The sequence below is a fragment of the Trichechus manatus genome, unplaced genomic scaffold, assembly GCF_000243295.1.
Source record: "Trichechus manatus latirostris isolate Lorelei unplaced genomic scaffold, TriManLat1.0 scaffold00026, whole genome shotgun sequence".
Taxonomy (NCBI): domain Eukaryota; kingdom Metazoa; phylum Chordata; class Mammalia; order Sirenia; family Trichechidae; genus Trichechus; species Trichechus manatus.
In genome coordinates this window covers 13,184,308-13,205,089 of record NW_004443962.1, presented here as the reverse complement: position 1 = coordinate 13,205,089, position 20,782 = coordinate 13,184,308, and the positions used below count along the sequence as shown (strand labels likewise).

The window sequence follows — 20,782 nt, the reverse complement described above, 5'->3', positions numbered from 1 at the left end:
CTGCATCTGGTGCCTGCAATGAGGTCTCAGAAGACACAAGCCGAGTGGATGGGTGGGAGGGGTGAGTGTGAGTCCTCACCTCAAACACCAGTCCGGCTGTTCTGGTGTTCTTGTCCACAAGCTGAAGCAGCAGCTTAAGGAGCTCAGCCAGGCCTCATCTCTGGCTGACATGAGACGGCCTGAGATTCAAACGCCCACACTTGTGCAGTCTCAGAGCTGTCCCAGGGCTGGTGGGATGGGCGGGAGTGTAGGCTGCACACCAACATTTCGTCTGGGTGGTCTGCAGGTTCCTGTTCCTGAAGATCATGGCCGTGCTCACTGAGCTGCGGAGCGTCAGTGCTAAGCAAACCCAGAGGCTGCTGCGCATCCAGGACATCCACCCCTTCGCCACTCCCCTCATGCGGGAGCTCTTCAGCATCACAGATGGCTGAGCAGCTGCCCTTGGTGAGCCTCTGTGGGGCAGCCAGACTCAGAACCCTCTGAGCTGCCACTCCTGGGGCTAGACAGATGGATACCACCGATAGCTGACGGTGCCCCACTGATCCTGCCTCCCCAGGAAACTTGCCGTCTGCTGTGACCACAGCTGGCTGGCTTTCCTCAGGACGGGGACAAGAGTCCTCTCATGCCCAGTCCCCCATGTCCCAGCTCAGCTGTGGAGACAGGAGCCATAGACCTGGTGCAGAAAGTGCCTGGTCTACAGGTTAGGCCCATCAGAGAGGCAAGGCTGCCTCCCCTTTGAGAAGACCCTGTGGTCTGGGGGTGCAATGCTGTGGTGGGGAGGGTCAGGGCAGACCAGGGAGGTGCTATTCCCAAGCCCACATTCATTAGCTTCTTGAGTCTGTTCACTGCTACCTCTAAAAACCCCATCTCCCACACCCCGCTCATTCCCAAATCCCAGCCTCTGTCCCAAGCTGCTCACAGATACTAATGCTGATGAACATAGGCTTGTATCTGTGGGAATGTTCTAGAGAGAAGTTAGGATGCCTGCCACAAATGTCAGAAGCTTGTCAGGATCTCTCTGTCGTCTATTCGCCCTTCATTCTGGGCATCTTGCCCTGTGTCTCTGCATCCAAATACAGTATTAAATACCTACTTTATACAGCCTGCTGTGTGGGGTACACAAAGGTGACTCAGACATGGATCCTGACCTCAGAGAGTTAAGAGTTAAGAAATCAAGGCAGAAACACAAATAACTTTGATCAAAAGGAGAAGTGACAACTGACACAAGATGCCCAAGGAACGTCTGTGTAGATGCTGAGCTGCACTGGGGTTGTGTGTGCACCTGGGGGCCAAGAGAAGTTCCCTAGGACATACGATTGGGGCAGGGGGAGGTCACTGACTGCAGCCGTGTGTACACGTGTGACTTGGTATAGGTCTGCTCCGTATCTGAACTGGGGCTTGGGTTTGTTCCTGAGGCTGGAACACTGGGGGTACTCTCTGTGACAAGGCTACACCCACAGTTAACAAACTTGCTAGAGCAGAATCATTTGTCTGCACTGTATGTTTTTTACATAGCTGTTCTCAAAGCTAAAGAGAATGAAAACGTCTGCCTTGTTTCTAGCCATTTGTGGGTGGAAATGCCTTTGCCTCTTCAAAAATTACACTTTAATTTTACATAGGCATTCCACACCTAAAAACTAGGCTTCCCAAGTATGATCCTGGGTTTAATGTGAAATCAAGTCAAGAGGACTGAATCAACTTCTGGCTGGAGATGTAAATTTTTTGCCTTTTTTTCTGGGGAGAAAAAAAAGAAACATGGGGTGGGGAAACAGAAACATACAGTCATGCACTGCATAATGTCCGTTCGGGCAATGTCCGACGGTGTGTATGTCTGTGGTCCCAAGTTATAACAGGGTTCAGAAATCCCAGTCGGAGAACGGGATGTATTGGATGTAATGGAAGTAGCGAACCCAACAGCTTCCAGCACTCAGCTCGAGTATCTCCTCTTTTGTATGCAAAGTGATTATGCTGCCAGGTGTGTACTGGTACAATACATATATACCTATAACACATATGTCTTGATAGTCATAATAAATGCGTTCCTGGCTTATGTATGTAGTATACTGTACTTTCTATCATTTTAATGTGAACTTTCTCTACCTACAAATAAAAAGTATACCATACAGTGTATGCTTCAATTCGTAGGCAGCAGCATCCAATCTCGTGTATTGTGTGTCTCTTGAATGTTGTAGTGTTCTAATTTTCTTTTGAAAATGTTACCGTAAAGTGCATCATGGCTCCCAAACGTGGCAAAAACAGTTCTAGCAATAGCAGCAGCCAAGAGGCGAAGGAGTAGGATTGATTTGGAGTTAAACAAAAGGTATCTCATATAGCTTTGCTAAGCATATAACGTGGTGTTCACACGGCATCCAAATCACATAACGTCCTATTTCACAGAAGGTATCATGGAAGTTAAGCGATATATAATTTATTTTAATATATAATTTAGTTTATTGTTTTCCTTTATACATCTGAAGACTCTGCTGGTGTAAGAACATAAAAATGCATTGTTTAACTTGGTTTGCTCATAACATGATTGTTCTATATAAAAAAGTATATATATATATATATATATATATACATCATAATTAAAAAGGTACAAATTGGATGCATTTTAAATGTGTAACATTTTGTTGCAAATAAAGCTAGAAAGTAACTAAATTTTAAGGAACAGGAAATCACTTAGCTTTTGCCAGTTTGTAAGAAGCAGGCCAAACTTGGAGAACATAAGAAATCACTGATGCTATAAATCAAAGCAAGTGAATACGTTCCCTGCCATCCTCCAGATTTACCAGCCTCTTCTGCACCCAGGAGATACAGAAAGTACTCATTTTTAGAAAGGAAATGGAAGGAGAGCTCCTCTCTCCAAACTCAATGAATACAGCTTTTGCCTCCAGGAATTTCGTCTAATTATACTCATTTGGAAATATGAATTTCATTCAACTGTACTGATAAATCATATGCATCTCCACTCCCCACTGAAACAATTTGCAATTTTCAGAGCCTGAGAGTGTTGTTAGGTGTCAGCTAGAGCAGGTGGAATCCCTGGGGGATGCAAACGGTTAATGTGCTTGGCTGATAAGTGAAAGGTTGGAGGTTTGTCTCCCAGAGGCACCTTGGAAGAAAGGCCTGGTGATCTACTTCTGAAAAATCAGCCACTGAAAACCCTATGGAACACAGTTCTACTCTGAAACACATGGGGTCGCCATGAATCGGAACAGACTCGACAGCAACTGGTTATTATTGTTATCAGAACAGGTGACGTTAAGGTGAGATTAAGATGGGGTGTAGGGTAAACTCGTCTCCCGGTATTGATTTAAAAAACAGGCAGTTCCTAAAACACTGGACATGTAGATATGATTTCCATAGATTGTAAAAAAGCTAGTGTAGTCTAAGTGTAGTTAAGATTCAAGACTAGATGCACCAAAGAGCTCACTCATTATGCTCCCTTCCCGCAGCTATGTGGATCTCACATTCGTAAGACTAGGAGAATCCAGATTCAACTTTCCAACTCTGAAACATTTGGATTTATTACTCCCTTCCCTGTTTTTCAGCAAGTAAAACTAAGCATCAGTTTGTAGACAGCCGTGTGGCCACTGTCTTCTTTTTGCAGGTTTTCATGACTCAGTCGGAAGAGACTGGAGTCAGTCTCCAAAGCTCAGAGGAAGACCTTTTAAATAAGCTACTGCTTACCTTTTGGTCACATCGGTCAGTCACTCCGCAGCCTCTCTACCCTCACCCAGACTTCTAGGAGCTAATTAAAACCTTGACATCAACAAGCAGTCTTCTTGTGGGAAGGCCCAGAGCGGTCTTTCTGGAGAAAAGAGTATGCAAAGAGAAACACACACTTGATTAATCACTTGTTTCTAGCTCCTAAAAACCCGTAGGTCTCATCATGGCACTGTCCACTGCAGCTTTTCTCTGGTAGCTTTCGCTTGTTGGACCCACAGATCTCCTAAACCCGATAGTGTGGTGGGTGGATGAAATATTCCTACACCTGAGGAATGGGTGACCATCCCTACACTTTTCTTCTTTTCCTTTCACAAACTTTTCAGTGATTTAGAACCGCAACCTCTCCTCTTCTTTCCTCATGATCCTTCTAGGGCGCCTTCCAAAATGACATCCATTATCACTGCTGTCCTCAAACTTTCTCGCAAAGGATTGTTTGGTCAGTACTTTCTGGAAGGCCTTAGATAAAAATGTAGTGTTTCAAGATAACTAAATTAAAAGGCTATCTTGCAGGACAGTTAGCACGCCATTTAACTCAATCCCAACTCAGATAGCTAAGGCAGAGAATAAACAAGTATCGGTGAATCTCAAACAAGTACTCTTCAATGCCATCTGGAGGCCTGTCCCATCTGTAGCTTAGCATTGACTGGCCCCCTCCCACCAACACACACACACCGGTAAATGAGTTTAACTCCTTTATAAATATTAGTGGAATTAGCCAAGCCCACTACCACAGTAAATAAATGAAGACCAGACTTTATCCAATATAAATTTTTTATTGAAGCAGCAGTCACATGACCTTATATCTAGCCTTTAGATTAGGCCTGACAGAGCCAGTCCTAAAAAATTGATGTTTCTTTTTGCACTAAGAGACATAACATGTTTACATACATCATCCATTATTGGAAATGACCAGACTTAAACACAACATGTGTTGGTTACTGGGAGGTACAGCCCCACTGTTGGTGGTGTTCATGTAGTTTACAGACTACCCTCGCAGAGCATTACTAATGGTATGAAGGTTAAAAGAAAATACAGCTACACCAAACCATGAACACAGTAACCCAAATCAGCAGCTTACACACGTTTTTAAGATTTGTCCCCTTCAGGGATGTCTTCCATCTTTTCAAAGCAGTGCCTGCTAGGCTTCCTCTACATCCAATGCAAAGGTTTCCAAGACGGAAGCTGCACCTCTTGGGGCTACAGAGTGGAATAGATCATTTGCAAGAACCAGAGCTAGTGCTCGTATCTTGACTTTTTTAACAAAAGATTCACGTTTCTCCCGTTAGAGAAACGGAGATGGTGATGTGACTACGTATCGCCGTGACGTAATAGGTAGGGTGGAGAAAGAGGGCTGGGTGCTGAAATAAAGACCACACACCTGTGAAGTTTAATTTCATTTCCAGGCTAACCTACTTTTTATTTAATGCAAATTACAGTACCAGTTAACTATTTTCCAAACCAAGTCACATAAAACAAAATTTATTTACAAGGGGATGGGGAAAGGGAAAAAAAACATTGAGCATACTTTTCACAAAAAAAAGTTTATATTTAAAATGAAAATAAAATCAGTCACAGAGGCATTCAAGTAGTAATAATGTTATACAGATTTTGCTTTTTCCTTTATATCAAGACAGATTTGCACAAGTGTTTGCAATAGTTTGTATACAACCCACAGTCCTTTATATATATATAAATATATATATATTTATATTTTGTTTAGATTTGCTTTTAAGATGGAAGTGGTCACGCTAATTGGTATGTGTACAGGCCCAAGTGATCCATCGGCAACACATTTATAAATGCAAATTTTACAGGCAAGCACATTTTCATACGTCTATCTGTATCTGCCTGTAGACAGATACAGTAAGAAAAAAAAACTTAAAAAATTAACACAAGGAAGTCTACTTTGTCAAGCTAACCCCTTATGTACTGGTTGTCATTTTGCTTTATTGCAGAGGTGCAAAAACGGAGCAACAAACTTGAATAAAACTGGGCATAACCTTTGTGAAAATAACCCCAACCCTAAGGATTACTTTCGAAGCCTCTCAAAGGTAGACCTTAGTCTGGGACTCTGCTGTGCTTCTAGTTGTCTCTTTTATTTTCATTGGCTCAGGTTTCTGCCAGAAAAGACAGGTTTTATTTATTGTATGCTTAGTTTCTTCTTCTATATAGGGATAAGGGTGTTTGGCCCTGTGATTAGATGATCACTAACATGAACAGGATCTGATGCAACGTTGGTTTAAAACAAACAAAATCCCCCAAACTCTTGGGGATCTGCATTGGCCAATCTTCCTTTGGAAGATTCCAAAGTTAAATCCTTTAAAAAGGAAATGGAAAATAAATGAAACACCAGTGTCTTTATATCCCAGGGATAGGGAATATAATAGTCCTCTCAGAAACCTTTGCATTGGTGCAGACGAGATGACTGGTTAGGCGTACTTGGTTAAAACACAAACCAAAAATATGTCTAATAGGAGGACTTAAAAAAATGACACAACATGTCATTGGAAAGAAGGCGCAGTCTCTGCCTTGTTGGAATGAACACACGATGTTTCAAAAATAACAACCTTTGGTTTGGTAGTTTGCTCTTCTATTCAAGACATCTTATATGGAGTACTTGGAGGCAAAACAAATAATTTGATCTTTTTTTCTTTCAAAAAAGGCCTTCACATTGGGCACAGGAAGAATTAAATGGATTTTATTACGAAATTAAAATGACATTTCATTGAACAGGGGTAGAGATGGCAGGAGGGAGGGGATGGGCTAAGAGCTCCCTTGTGAAAACAACTGGCCTCTACGGCCCAGCGGCACTCACTCGGTGCCAGGACTGCTAGGAATTGCACTATAGCATTTTAGACCACTGACGTATCAAAACCCAATACTATTAAGAAACTCTGATTTATAAAAACCAATTCTCTGTCTCTCTTTTGGGAGGGAAGTAGGTTAAAGAGGAGGGCGAGCATGGAAGGCTCCCGGAATCTGCTGTTTGTTAAGACTCAACATTAGAGCTTGGGGAAGAGACGAGCAAAATCTAATCTTTTTCCATATCTCCAGCTAGTCTAGGGCTCCCTGGCGCTGGACTGAGTCCCTGAATGGGCTAAGTATGAACTGAAACCAGTCACTGCTACAGACGAGGAAACAGACGCTCAGAACCAAAATAAAGTCAGGGCTTGGAGAAGTGAGATTCTGAACATGGTTTCCTCTTTCCACCACGGAGCACGGTGTCACTGAAACCTGACAACTGTGGAAGGGGCAAAGATACTGTTTTATGAGTGAGCTATTATTGAAAAGGGAAAGGAGATGGGTGAGGGGGACATGGATCAGGGAAACCAATTAAAATTTCAAAAAATGAAACAAACAAACAAACAAACAAAAAAACCCAACAAAAAAAAAAACCCAAACACATGGAAGCGAAGGCACTCCAAACTATATAGATACACTATACATTGCTAGAGTTATTGTTACAATAATACAGGCCGGTACCTACTGTACAGAGTTAAAACTATATGGCTTTAAAAAGCTCGTCTACATTTTGTCTGATATTAAGCAGAATCACTGCCCTGAACAGTAACTTTTTGCTCGTTAATAACAGTTCCTGGGTCCACGTATTTACATACAAAACAATAAAACTTAAATTTAAAAACATCGAAAGAAAAATATAATGTACAAGCTTGAATTTGGTGAGGAGCTTTTTATTATTATTATTATTTACAAAAAAATATTCAGAGACCTGGATCTCACTTGTATAAAAGAGTTCTGTGATCCTGCCATGATCCTTGAGAAAGAAAAATCACTGCAACTCAGCCCTCACACACACGAGAAAATGAGAGAAAAGCACTTGTCTTCTCCTATCCTGTTCGGTGGTGGTGGTGATAGTGGGAAATGTTTCCTAAAGCAAGCACTGGTTTTTATAGACTGTAGCAGATGCTTACCAAGTCTAGAGTAGTGTCTGTGTCTAAACGTTTGGCTAGGCAGTTGAGTCTGAAAGCAGGTTTATTTCTGTCACTGACCTGCCACTCAGATTCTTTACAAATCCTTTCAGAAAATGGTCTGTCCAAGCCATTCATTCCCTTTAAGGAATTATGCTATTAAATACTTTGATTGCAGACTGCTTTAAAATCTTAACTAGCTCTTAGAAGCTCCTAATGAAAAGTAAAAACCAGTTGGTTTGATTTGGTTTGACTGAGTGTGTCTTTCTCACGAACTCTTGTATAACCAGAGGCTTAAGATGCCCATTTGTGGCCTAAGAGCTTAGCTGAACAGTGAGTGAAAACGCAGATGGCTCACAGTCGTCTTCCTGGGTACTGGTTCACTACAGCAGGCAGTACGACTCTCTCAGAGTCACGCATACTTCGTTAAGAAGCAGGACAGGGCACTGGGGCCTGCATAAGGGCTGCTAAGAGACTCCACTTCCAAACCACCTAGAGGGCGAGACCCCAAACGTGACCTAAGGTGGCAATGAGGTTGAAGGGAGGTTTCACCCGATCTCAGGCTCAGCTAACCTTGGAAGGTGTGTGGGGAAGGGGCGGGTAGGAGGGAAAGGCGGCCATCACTCAAGTGACCTTTAAATGTAAAGTACAGCTGATTGTGCCTTAAAGATTCCTAGGTCAAGTAATGGCCCTAAGCACCAAGGTGACTAAGGTTCATTTTAGAGTATGTAAGGCCCACGTAGACGCCAGCCTGAAAAGTGTACAACAAACTAGTTGTGAAAATCTATTTCCTCACTGCAAACATAATCCTTCAATCCTCCTTGCTTTCCAAGGAATATTGCTTTTTCTGCAAAAACAGAGACTTTGATTCTTACACCATTCACTAATACACAAAGAAAACAGAACAAAAATTCTTAACTGGGCATGGGGGACAACATTCTCATGCTTCAACCAGTCAATTTTGATACTGAAGACAAAAAAAGAAAAAAGGCAGTACTGAATATATGTATATATAACATATATACACACATTTATATAATCAGCTTTCCTATAAAATCAGCAGGTACAAGTGACTGTTTGTATCATTTTGATGTGTAGTTTTCAATATTCCTACCATCTAAAATCATAATGGCCTATCTGACATGCATCAATAAATAAAATTTAAAAAGCATGAGGTTAAAAAAGTGAAAATTAAATAGAGATTCTAGATTTGGATTTAAAATTAGAACTATGTGTAGAATATGGCAATTTCAGCAAGCTCAATTTTTAATTAAAAATATGAAAAATAAGCCAGTAGACTGTTACAGTTCACATTATTTAACTATAGTGTCCTCTCAAGTGTATCTTTCTAAGGGAAGCAACTTTAGAAAAAATCTGGAAAAATTCATTCACAGTGGTGAGATCTGCTGAAAAAATCCCTGGCTGGTCGGTGCCTCCAGCGGGTCTGCCTTTGACCTCTGCAGCCTGAGCGGCCTGCTCAATACCCCTCAGTCTCCTCCAGGTAACTAGTCTAAAATTGTACGAAGATTTGCAGAGAACCTTTGGTCAGGCAAACGAAGATCCGCCCTCAGAGCAGCCAGAGTTCTGCCTGCTCCTCGTCAGACAGCCTCCTAGACAAGTTTCTTCACCACGAGCCCTGATTAAGAGCAATCAAAGCCTAAACAAACCAATTAAGAAACTTACCCTTATAGTTTCAAAGTTTATTTACCTCCCTGGCCTACGAATGATACACATTTCCTCTTCTGTCTGCCATGCTTGCCACCAACATGCCAAAGGCAAGTCTTCAAACACCCGAGGATATGGATTAATTTTACAAGTGACACTGAAGTCCCCATTGACTTACACCTGCTAAGCTCCCAACCAATTTCAAGCTGTGCACTATACCAAAGTCTTACACTTGACTTTAAAAGAAAACAAAATTCACAAAAACTTCAGCACAGAACCAGGTTTTCTTCTTTTGTGGAAGGGGCATGAGGCAGGAGTCCTGTTTTTAAAGTATACAACAGCAGACCTTTGATAAAAAAAGATTGTCATGGGAGAGATTTTGTGTTCTAGTGCTCCGCTTTCCCCCTCCCCACCGCCCTCCCACCCTCTGGATCTCCCTCAAAGTGAGAATACAATGAAACTGGTTTGTATTTATAGATATTTTACAAGGTTAAATAAGAACAACAATAATAATAAAAAAAATTGAACACTAAAATGAACAGGTTTTTTTTTTCTTTTTAATTTTCTTTCCAAACGTGACCAGTGTTGCTGAGTGACACTCAAGTAACTGGTGTTTTTCCTGTGCAGCTGGCTGCCTGGGACTGTTCAGGTGGAGTTGGAAGCTGAAGCAGAAGCGGCGTTATTGGTCTGTCCACGGTCTCCAGCATTAGCGTCTGCAAATCAAAAGTCCCAAGAGAGAGTGTGAGCAATACCATTACCACCTTCCCGAAGGGCACAGGCCCGCTGCCGCAACTGCAGACTGTGAGCTGTGTGGCCTTCCAAGTTGTTTCTGGAATGTTGTTTTAAATATGGCCAATACTATGAAATCAGAATTTCTTTCTGCTTAGAGTCAAGTCCGTGCTGAGGCATGACCCTCGTGCAGAGAGGACAGTGTCTCTGAATGAATACATTACAGACTCACAGAGCCAGAGACCATTTCTGTCAAGGCTCTTGCTACTGCTGGGATCAGCAGTGCGGGGACACTCAGCTGGACACTAACTCACTTGAAAATAAATGAACAGTGCACAGCTGGGAAAACTTGCTAAAAATTCTGAATCATGTTACAATATGCCATCTGCTTAAGTGTGTGACTGGGTGGAGGCAGTGAAAGTGATGTGGGTCAGTGTTGACAGGCAGAGGCACTGTGTGTAAATCAAACTCAGCTGTTTGCTTTCTAAGCACAGTCACTCATCATATGCACAGAAATAGGAGACAACCAACCAGCGAAAAGGAAATGGCCACTGTAGTAATTGATTCACTTATTCAATAAGGCATCTTACAGTCAAATGTCTAAGAAGGAGCCTACTTTGCCTGCTTCTTTGAAAATATGTACAACTTTGCAATTAGCCTTAAACTCCTCCAGCATTTTTTTTAAGGCCCATTATTATTTCATAGCACCCATTAGCATTTAAGCAGGTTTGAAGCCTTGCTGAGAATTTGCATTTCTAACAAGTTCCTCAGTGAGAATTTTCATTTCCACCCCAGATACACTAAATCAGAAACTATATCTTAACAAGATCTCCAGGTGATTATGTTTTATAATGTACAGGGAACTTGTTAGAAATGCATATTATCATCAGGGGTTTGAACCAGAACAAATGGTTCAAAGCCCTGGTCTAGACTGGTTCTCCATCCCAGTGGGCAAGAGACTGCTGCTTCTGTGGCTAGTCAAGGTGGATCCCTTTCATCACACACAATGGCTGGGAATGTACTGCCGACCAAACGTCCTCCCAAAGACTTCACCCTAGGAATTAAGCAAGAAGAGAGGTGGATTGCCTGGGGTGTGCAACTTCCAGGAGCTCTCTCTCTCGGAGCCACAACACCCCTGGCCATGGAGGCTGGTGACACCAAAAAAAAAAAAAAGACCCAGAAGTTTTCCTCTCTCTAGAACTGAAGGCATCTGTAGCTGTCCCATGTCCTATAGTGCCTGGCTAGCTCAGTTGGTACAGCATGAGTATCTTAATCTTAGGGTCGTGGGTTCGAGCCCCACGTTGGGCGTGTATTTTTGGAAACCCTGGTGGCAGACTGGTTGAGTGCTATGTCTGCTAACCAAAAGGCTGGCAGTTCGAATCCACCAGGTGCTCCTTGGAAACTCTACAGGGCAGCTCGACTCTGTCCTATAGGGTCGCTAGGAGTCGGAATTGACTCGACAGCACTGGGGTTTTTTTTTTTTTTTGGGGGGGGTCATGTCATATGTTAAGCAGACCAGGGAATAATCCAATGTTATAGATGAATGTAACATTTGGTTTTGAATCTTTCTACCTTAAAATTTTGAACCAGAGCAAGAAACAGAAGACCCCAGTTAGGGTTTGTGCTCAGAAACCCATGAGAGGTTAACTGATCAAGCCATTCTATAACAATTGGATGTGCTCCTAATAACCTGTGCAAGACAAAGAAGATTGCATCAGGTGATCAATTATTTTCCCTCTAAGTCTCTGGTTCCATGGCTCTTGTACCAGATACTGCAAAGGGAATCTGTGGTTTTATTAAACCAAATTTTATTCTGTGTGACTTCAGAGGTAAAAATGACAACTTGGCAATCCCATAGTGATGTTAAGGGTGTACCTCTGAGGCATCAAGTTCCCAACAGAGTCCATGATGCTCTAATTTTTGTCCTAGAGTAAATTTTTTTATGCAAAATTCTGTATCTGATACACATGCATTTTCCTAGGGGAGGATCCATGGTTTTTTGGTTTTTTTTTCTTTCAGATTCTCAGAGATCTCTAAGAGTTGCTAGATAATAGTCATGAATTTGATGTTCAGTATCTCAATACCGAAGTAGCCCTGGTGGCGCAATGATTAAGCACTTGGCTGCTAACTGAAAGGTCAGGAGTTCAAACCCACCAGCTGCTCCTTGGGAGAAAAGACCTGGCAATTTGTTCCCATAAAGATTACAGCCTAGGAAACCCTATGGGGCAGTTCTACTCTGTCCTATAAGGTTGCTCTGAGTTGGAATCGACTGGATGGCACACAACAACAACAACAACAAAATCTCAATACACAGGAAACTGCCCCATATAACAGCTCAGGTCATAAACCTGCATTTCTGGCCTTGATTCCTCACTCTCCCTCCCCCCAACATCCATTGCATCAGCAAGTCCTGTTCACTCTCCTTCCAGATGTGGCTTAGCAAATGTGCAAATGGGGGATAGGAAGGAGAGTGAATGGAAGATCCCACATTTATAAACTTGTTGTCAAAAGGCTTAAATAAGAGTAGAAAACAACAGGTTGGGAGGAGAGTACAGTGAGTAAACATAGGAGGAGGATTCCGAAGGCTCCGCCACCATGAATCAGTATTCACAACTATGGTCTATAAAAGTTAAACATCTTTTAATTTAGAGAAATGCTCATTATCTGGCCCACCGCTATCCAACAGAACTTTCTGTGAAGACAGAAATGTTCTCTCTTCATTCTTCAATATGGTAGCTACAAGTGGCTATTTAAATTTAAATCAATTGATATTAATAAAAGTAAAAATTCAGATCCCGGTTTGCCTTAAACTCATATCAAGTTCTTAACAGTTACACAGTTATTAAATTTTTAATGCTTTTATTATTGGCACATTAGTGAAAGAACCCATTTCAGAGATATCAAATTAACCTTTTAGTGTTTCGCATGTACTTTATAAGCACACTTGGGAATCTTAAGTATACTTTTATTCCCTTATTTTCTTTACACATCTCCCCACCCCAGTCTCTCCAAGCCTATTTTGTATGTATTTCTACTTATCAGCTATCTTTTTCTATGTGGTTAGAAATGTCTTATGACAGATCAACTCCTCTAAAAGATAAAATTCTGGCAGCCCAAGATATATTATTTATATGTGTAGCTAAGTCAGGATGGTCCAATTCAAGCTGTTCCAAGTGGAAATGCCTCTACTATAAAACCATGTCGCAGACACTTGGTGTTACTAACTGACATGTGAACGAGTAAGACCATCACTCTCACAGGGAATCAAAGGTATGCCCTAAGTTTACATTTAAGCTGAATCATAACCCTACACTAAAGAAATCACAGTACCACCTGTAAGGAGAAGGATGACTCAATTTTCATTTTTTTTCTCTATAATGTCTACTATTATTTTGACAAGATTATTTCTATAGAGTGATGAGGGAGGAGGAGGAATCCACCTTAGCAAAGCATCACCAGCCTTCTTTTCATATTATTCAGGGGAAATGATGTGGCACAAGATACCAAAAAGAACTTCAGTCATTGCAAAAATAGAAGTGAAATTAAGATGCTGATGAGCCAACGCATCCACCAGGAAACCTGCGGTGCCAGTCAACCAGACTGCTTCTATTTGATCTGCCATCAGCAGAGACGACTCTGCTGCCTGTGAGCTCAGGGCCAAAGGACATTTCAACCGAGATGGTTGGTTTATTCAAGGTAGGGAACTGAAAGCCATGGGGACCCAGACATTTTCATCTTTTCTTTATTAAAAGACCTAATTTAGGAATACAGAGTAAGAAAAGGCATATGAATAAAGCAAGTGACTTCCTGAGCACCAAGGAACGCCCCAAAGAATGTCTACTGGACATTCATCAAGGTAATCAGGAAGATTTTACATTACATTTAGGAGAGGGGACTCAAACACCAATTCTGACTTAACAGGGGAGAACATGTTTTGCATTGAAAGAAATAATCTCCTAGAAGTGATGGTTAACATTGCTCTGGTAAAAGAAATGACTAAACTGGTTTGATTTTAGGGATCTATGTATTATTCACAAAGTGGACTTGAAACCCTAACACAGGGTAGATAGAATCTCATTGGTGTCACTGAATTTGTCAAACTGTGATATGGGGATGAAAGTATGTATTTTAAACACACAGCCAACAGGAAGGAACGAATACAGTATTATATTTAAAGTTGGCATACACATTCTTCGGCTACTAAGTCGGTAATATCTAAAAACGTGTGTGCACATACACACTGCCCCAACCCCCCGCATCCTGGGGTGGCTGGTGCTAAGATAATGGGGAAACGGCAAAGTCCTCGCACTGCCAGTGGGGGTGTAAACTGGGACAAGCTTTCCAGAAGGGAATTTGACAATATGGATCAAAAAATTTTAAATTCTTCGTACTTTGTAACTCAGAAATTCTATTTTTAGAAATTATTTTAAGAGAATAAGCATGGCTTTATGCAAAGACGAAGGAGCTGCGGTGGCACAATGGTTAAGTACTGACTGCTAACTGAAAGGTTGGTGGTTTGAACCCACCAGTGGCTCCACAGGAGAAAAGACCCGGTGATCTGCTCCCATAAAGATTCCAGCCTTGGGAACTCTATGGGGCAAGTTATACTCTGTCCTGTGGGGTCACTATGAGTCAGAATCGACTCAACAGCATACAATAACAACAAGGGTAGAAGCAGGGGTTAACTGCCCAACTAGAAAGGGGTTTAATTCTGCCCAACTAGAAAGAATTGACTGGTGATGTAGACAGTGACAGGAATTCGGGGCAAAAATAATCTAACGGTAAAGAAACGGGGCCAACTTGGCCATGGCTAAATCTCTACCACAGACTTTCACAAAATCAATTTCAAAAAACTCAGAAAACAATTAGGTATGATTTTGTGGCCAGAGTCTTTAAAGGGGGCTAATAACTGACAAGAAATAGAAAATTAAAAATAAAAACAAAAGCAAAATTCTGACCAAGCAATTGCAAATACTCTCAATGCAAAGTAAAAGGAGAACTAAAGAAACCAGCTAAAAAGGGCTTTCTCTGATGAGCTCGTAATTCAAAAAATATATAACTTCAGGAAGACAGATTTTGTCCAATCCCTATCATGATTCTCTTTTCTCTAGAAAGGTTTCCAATCTGGAAAGGATAGAATAAAAATCCTGTAAATAAAATGCAGCCCCAGGAAGGGGAGGGAAATCTACACATTTTAAACTGTCTTCAAATCCAAGAAATACATCTAAAATGGATTACAGAAATCCACAGTTCACACACATTTAGGCACTAGAAATTTCCCCATGTCTTAAACCAAAGATTAACTTCTATCTTTGATGGTGCTACTTTTTTTTAATGGGAAAAGGCTGAAAATTTTCTTGACACCAGCAAAGTATTTTATAAAGTTTTTCATAGCATTCTTATATAGAGTATTTTAAAGTTGGTTTGTAGTTAAGCAAATAACAAGCGGGTAACCAAGCATCCAGAGACTACCATAAGAGTAATCTCTAGTAAGCCTTGCCTAGTTCCATTTAAGATATTTTTATCAGTTACCTGGTGTCATGAATTGAATTATATCCCCCCAAAAATGCGTGTATCAGTTTGGCTGGGCCATGATTCCCAGTATTGTGTGATTTTCCTATATGTTGCAAATCCTGCCTCTATGATGTTAACGAGGGAGGATGGGCGGCAGTTGTGTTAGTGAGGAAGGACTCAATCTACAAGATTGGACTGTGTCCTGAGGCAATCTCTTGAGATATAAAAGAGAGAAGTGAGCAGTGAGACAGGGGGACCTCATACCATCAAGAAAGCAGTGATGGGAGCAGAGCGTGTCCTTTAGACCTGGGGTCCCTGTGCGGAGAAGCTCCTAGTCCAGGGGAACATCGAAGGGAAGAAGGCCAACAGAGAGAAAAAGCCTTCCCCTGGAGCTGATGCCCTGAATTTGGACTTTTAGCCTATTTTACTGTAAGGAAATAAACTTCTCTTCGTTAAAACCATCCACTTGTGGTATTTCTGTTATAGCAGCACTAGATGACTAAGACACCTGGATAAAGGCAAAAAACAAGAACAAAACAAAACAAAAAAAAACACCTCTGATAGGCCCCACCTTGTCCTGTTTTGATAGATTTCAGTAGTTGGTTCGACAGAGGCCAAAATTTGACATGTTTATGAAATCTACAGATGATATATAATTATATAGAAAACTTAACACCCTGACACATTAGAACATATCCAGGATTAGAACTTGAAATCCTTATTAGCATGGAGGGCATGTTAGCTATCATTAAAATTTGAAGGACATCTGCATGGAAGGACTGGGTTGGTTCTGTATTAACTCTAGGGATAGAATCACTGAGTGGAAGAAGGTTTAAAAAAACCCACTGCCACTGAGTCGATTCCGACTCGCAGAGACCCCGTGGGGTTTCCAAGGCTGTAATCTTTACGGAAAAAGACTGCCACATTTTTCTCCCGCAGAGTGGACGGTGGATTCAAACTGCCGGCTGTTTGGTTAGCAGATGAGCGCTTTAACCACTGTGCCACCAGGGACAAATTTCAAGGTAAGAAAAGGTAAACTTTCTAACAGTGTGATGCAAAGATGGAATGTGCTCATTCTTGCAGTGAGGAGTTTCCAGTTACTAAATACACATTAGCATGGGACAAATGACCAGTTCTCAGTAGGTAATAAGAGGGGTGGGCTGAAATCAGTGTTTTCAAATCTGTTTTAATAGCAGAACCACTGCACTGAAATAAACCTTATCCAGGAAACCAATATACAAAAAAGATAAAGAGAGAAAACTGCTTTTGTTAAAATTTCCTACTACGTGTCACACTTAACTGCAATCAGCATTGGACCAGATGACCTCTAAAGTGGTTCTCACTTGATTAGGAGAACTATAATCTCTTGAGATTTATTACTCTAGATTGTCCAGATGGATGGTCTCCCAAATGAAGTAAATGAGACAATTCATTGGGGGTGTGGAGAAAATAAGAATTATATTTCTATTTAGCATGTGTATTTTTCAAGAGGTTCTCATGTCAATCATAGCTGTGATCAACTATAATGCCCCCAGATACTGAAGTATTTTAAAAATGGACTTTTTAAAAATGTGAGTTTTTGGGGAAAAAAAAATCATCCATACCTACTAATTTAACATAAAAGTTTAAACTTTTGTATATTTCTATCTAACCTCTATTTACTTGCAAACACACATTTTGACATAGTTACCAACTTGGTTGATTAGATTTTAGATTTTCCCCATATAAACTGAGATGACTATTTCCACAAATGTCCACAAATTTCATAGTAATTGTTTTTTTCAATGGCTACAGAAAGATGAAAATTCCACAATGTATTGAGAATCAGATCAGACTGGCTCTCATTTGTTATTACATGATCATTCCTATTCATATCCCTGTATACATAGCTTTTTTGTTTCTACTAGATTTAACAGATTTAGTTACAATCGGATCAGTGGACTAAAAAGTATGAACTCCGATGGCTCTTGCTGTATACTGCAAGGCTTTCCAACAGGTCTTTATCAATTCACCCGCAATCACTACCTGAACCTTGAACACAAGGAAAGAGTAGTTTAAACATCTGCAAAAGTAATTTCATCAGTACTGATTATCATCAAACTTGACAGATACACCATCTTTACCATTTTTAAGAAAGGTAAGAACAACAACTATATTGCAATATTTCATTGTATTGGTCAAAGTTCTTTTGGAGAAGCTAGAGAATAACAATCACATCTTCCTAGAATAACCTCAACATGACTTTAGGCCACAATCTGGATAAGAAAAGGTCTATTTTCTTTGTTTTTCCAGAAGCAGTAACATAAATCAAGATTTTTGCCTACAATATACTTAACATTTAACAAAACCTAATACTTGAAGTCATTTAATAGCTTTTGCTACCAACAGAAATAGACCAAAATCCAAAGCTTATTTCATGATAATATAGTCAGTGCGATCACAGCTGATGACATCTCTGTCAGTCTGCTTTGTTCTTCTGCTTTTTATCTCATATGCTTTGGGATTGAGCTTTCAGGGTGATGGACTAAAGTCAATTATCTTCCATGACATTATACCTGTACAGATGGTCTTCTAAGTATCTCATTGGATAATATGGAAAGAAATAATATGGAAAAAAATAATATTGAAAGCATGAATTTTTAAACAACAACTAAGGTGGCAGAGTTTAACATTATAATAAGATATTCACAGCTTACATATAAAGTGTTCATGTGGTTTTGTTGTGCCTTTTGGAAATAAAATCAACATTTTATTCACATTTACTCATTTGGCTATGTTATGCTTTTGATACTTGCTCCCATTCATTAAATAAAGTGAAATGCAGGTGAGCATGTCCTTTTTCCAAGTAGAGTATGTTTTCATAGAAGAGACTTATGTATCCTCACCTGAGGCTGCTGTGGCATTTGTAGGGGTTGAAGCAGCTGCTTGAATCCGAGCATGAGGAGGAATAAGGATGGTGGCCAGAGGTGGATTACTTGACAGTTCTAGACAAAAGGTGAGACACAGATATTACAGCCCACTCTTATCTTTGTATGTGAAATTACTTTATTAGTAACAATAAGCATAACATATTACATTACAACACTGGTTGAACAGAAAAAAGACATGATAAATTTACATCTCAAACTAAATCAATGAGCTAGTAATCAACTTAAACAGAGAAAGCCTGCAGAAATGCTGTGGTACAAAGCAAAGGCTCTATCTCCTAAAATTAGGATATGTCTGAGAACTAAAGATATCCTGAGGAAAGGTAGTGGCCAAAAGTTTGAGAGTAAGCATACTAATAAGATAGGTTTCCATCTTTCATTGACTTAAATACATCGGATTTCCCCGTACTAACCTGACAGTATTTGACTACAGGAACTGAGGTGATGGTGCCACAGCAAAGAGAACATGACTACAGTCTGTGTGTGTGTGTATGTGCATCCACACACACATAGCTGCATGCACAGATTAACCTACTCAATTGTTTATAAGCCAACAGCAGATGAGAACGATCCAAACGCCAGTGGAAACAGGATTAAAGAAACCCGTTTAAAGTCTCATTGCTTTTATTAAAAATAAGAATGTTTTTATTCAGTTGTATTTCATTTTTAACTCAGTAAGATTATTTATTACATTTTAAAAGTCTGAAATGGACTTTCTACCTGCATGTGGGAAGGTTAGCTCTCTCAACTATATAACAGACTGCCTTTCTTTAAAGAATCAAGTTCTGTACACGAGCCTTAAGAAATTATTTTAAGATGATATTGGGTCTTTTGATGCAGAAAGATAGCAAGTGGTGTTGAGCTTGTACATATACAGCATTCAGTGTCAGCTTTAGATAATGTGAGTGTATATCCCGGTTTGCCTGAGATAATCCTGGTTTATGCTTGTTATTCCAGCATTCATCTGATGTGCACTCATTTTCACTCTAGTAAATGTTATAGTCTGAAGGAATAATTATACAATCATACCAGCTACAGGAAGACATCATCCCCTGAGCCACAACATATATTTTGACAACTAACAGATATGGCTTAGATGGAAAAAAAAAAAAAAAGGGGAAATAGTATGTTATGGATGGAGTTGTATCTCCCAAAAATATCTGTCAGCTTGGCTGGGTCACGATTCCCACTATTGTATAATTGTGTTATCTGATGTGATTTCCTCATGTGTCGTAAACTGTCACTATGATGAGATTATATGTGATCTCCTTATGTGTTGTAAATTCTATCACTGTGATGAGGTTATACTGATGAGGTTGACAAGATTAGTGTCTTAACGCAATCTCTTTTGAGATATAAAAGAGAGAAGTGAGCAGAGACACACGGGAACCTCATACCACCAAGAAAGCAGTGCTGGGAGCAGAGCGTGTCCTTTGGACCTGAGGTTCCTGCACAGAGAAGCTCCCAGACCAAGGGAAGACTGACGACACGGACCTTCCTCCAGAGCCGACGGAGAAAGCGTTCCCCTGGAGCTGACGCCCTGAATTTGGACTTGCAGCCTACTGGACTGTGAGAGAATAAACTTCTCTTTGCTAAATCCATCCACTCGTGGTATCTCTGTTAGAGCAGCACTAGATGACTGAGACATAGTGTTTTTTTCAATTGACGTAAATTTCACATAATGTAAAATTAACCATTTTAAAGGGTACAATTTAGTAGCACTTAATATGTTCACAATCGTGTACAGCCATCACCTCTATCTAGCTCCAAAACATTTTTATCATACCTAAGGGAAACCTGGTACCCATTAAGCAGTCACTCCCCATTCCCCATACCTCTAAACCCTTGGCAAGGGAAATAGCGTTTTAATGCAGTGGCTTTCAAATGTTTCCTAATGCAAACAAAGCCCTTGGCAATATTGATTTATTCAACTTGGTATCTAAGTATCTAAATTTTACACTAAATTAGATACTAATGATAAGAGATTCTGATAAAGTACAAACTAAAGCCAAGATCTATGAAAAATTAATAGGAGGAAAAATTTAAAACTGTGAAAAATACTATTCTTTATCTTTTCCCCTTCAATGAGAAGACAGTCCAGCTCATCAAATAACGGCCTCCCCTGGGAAGACAGCTGGAAACCACTGCCCTCACGGTCAGGTTCTAAGAGATGCTGTTTTCTCACAATCAGATGTAGTGGCTGTTTTGGTTCTCACTGAGAAACAGCAAGACCTATGCCATTTTACTTCAATCAGTTCAATTTTAACCTACAATCTCATGCCTAGA

The 20,782-nt window shown here is 40.4% G+C and overlaps 2 protein-coding genes and 1 non-coding gene across 6 annotated transcripts in view; 2 read left to right on the top strand and 1 right to left on the bottom strand.

The window, feature by feature from the left end:
- The window catches only part of NR1I2 (nuclear receptor subfamily 1 group I member 2), a 12,610-nt gene extending 12,179 nt beyond the window's left edge, over positions 1-431 (top strand). The window contains 1 exon segment of the mRNA XM_004391426.1: positions 217-431. Within this exon segment, the coding sequence (XP_004391483.1) occupies positions 217-431 (215 nt within the window).
- A 2,752-nt stretch (positions 432-3,183) lies between these two features.
- GSK3B (glycogen synthase kinase 3 beta) overlaps positions 3,184-20,782 on the bottom strand; it is a 301,800-nt gene continuing 284,201 nt past the window's right edge. Inside the window, exons 10-11 of one of the 4 annotated variants that reach the window (XM_023728840.1) lie at positions 18,455-18,553; positions 3,184-10,039 (exon numbers count right to left, since the gene is read on the bottom strand). In XM_023728840.1, coding sequence (XP_023584608.1) covers positions 9,972-10,039; positions 18,455-18,553 — 167 coding nt within the window. In that variant the 3' untranslated portion in view covers positions 3,184-9,971. The remainder of the gene's footprint in view (positions 10,040-18,454; positions 18,554-20,782) is intronic. The other 3 variants (XM_023728841.1, XM_004373653.1, XM_004373652.1) reach the window with 3 other exon arrangements.
- TRNAK-CUU (transfer RNA lysine (anticodon CUU)) lies at positions 11,291-11,363 on the top strand. The gene has a single exon. It is a non-coding gene; the product is annotated as a tRNA-Lys (tRNA).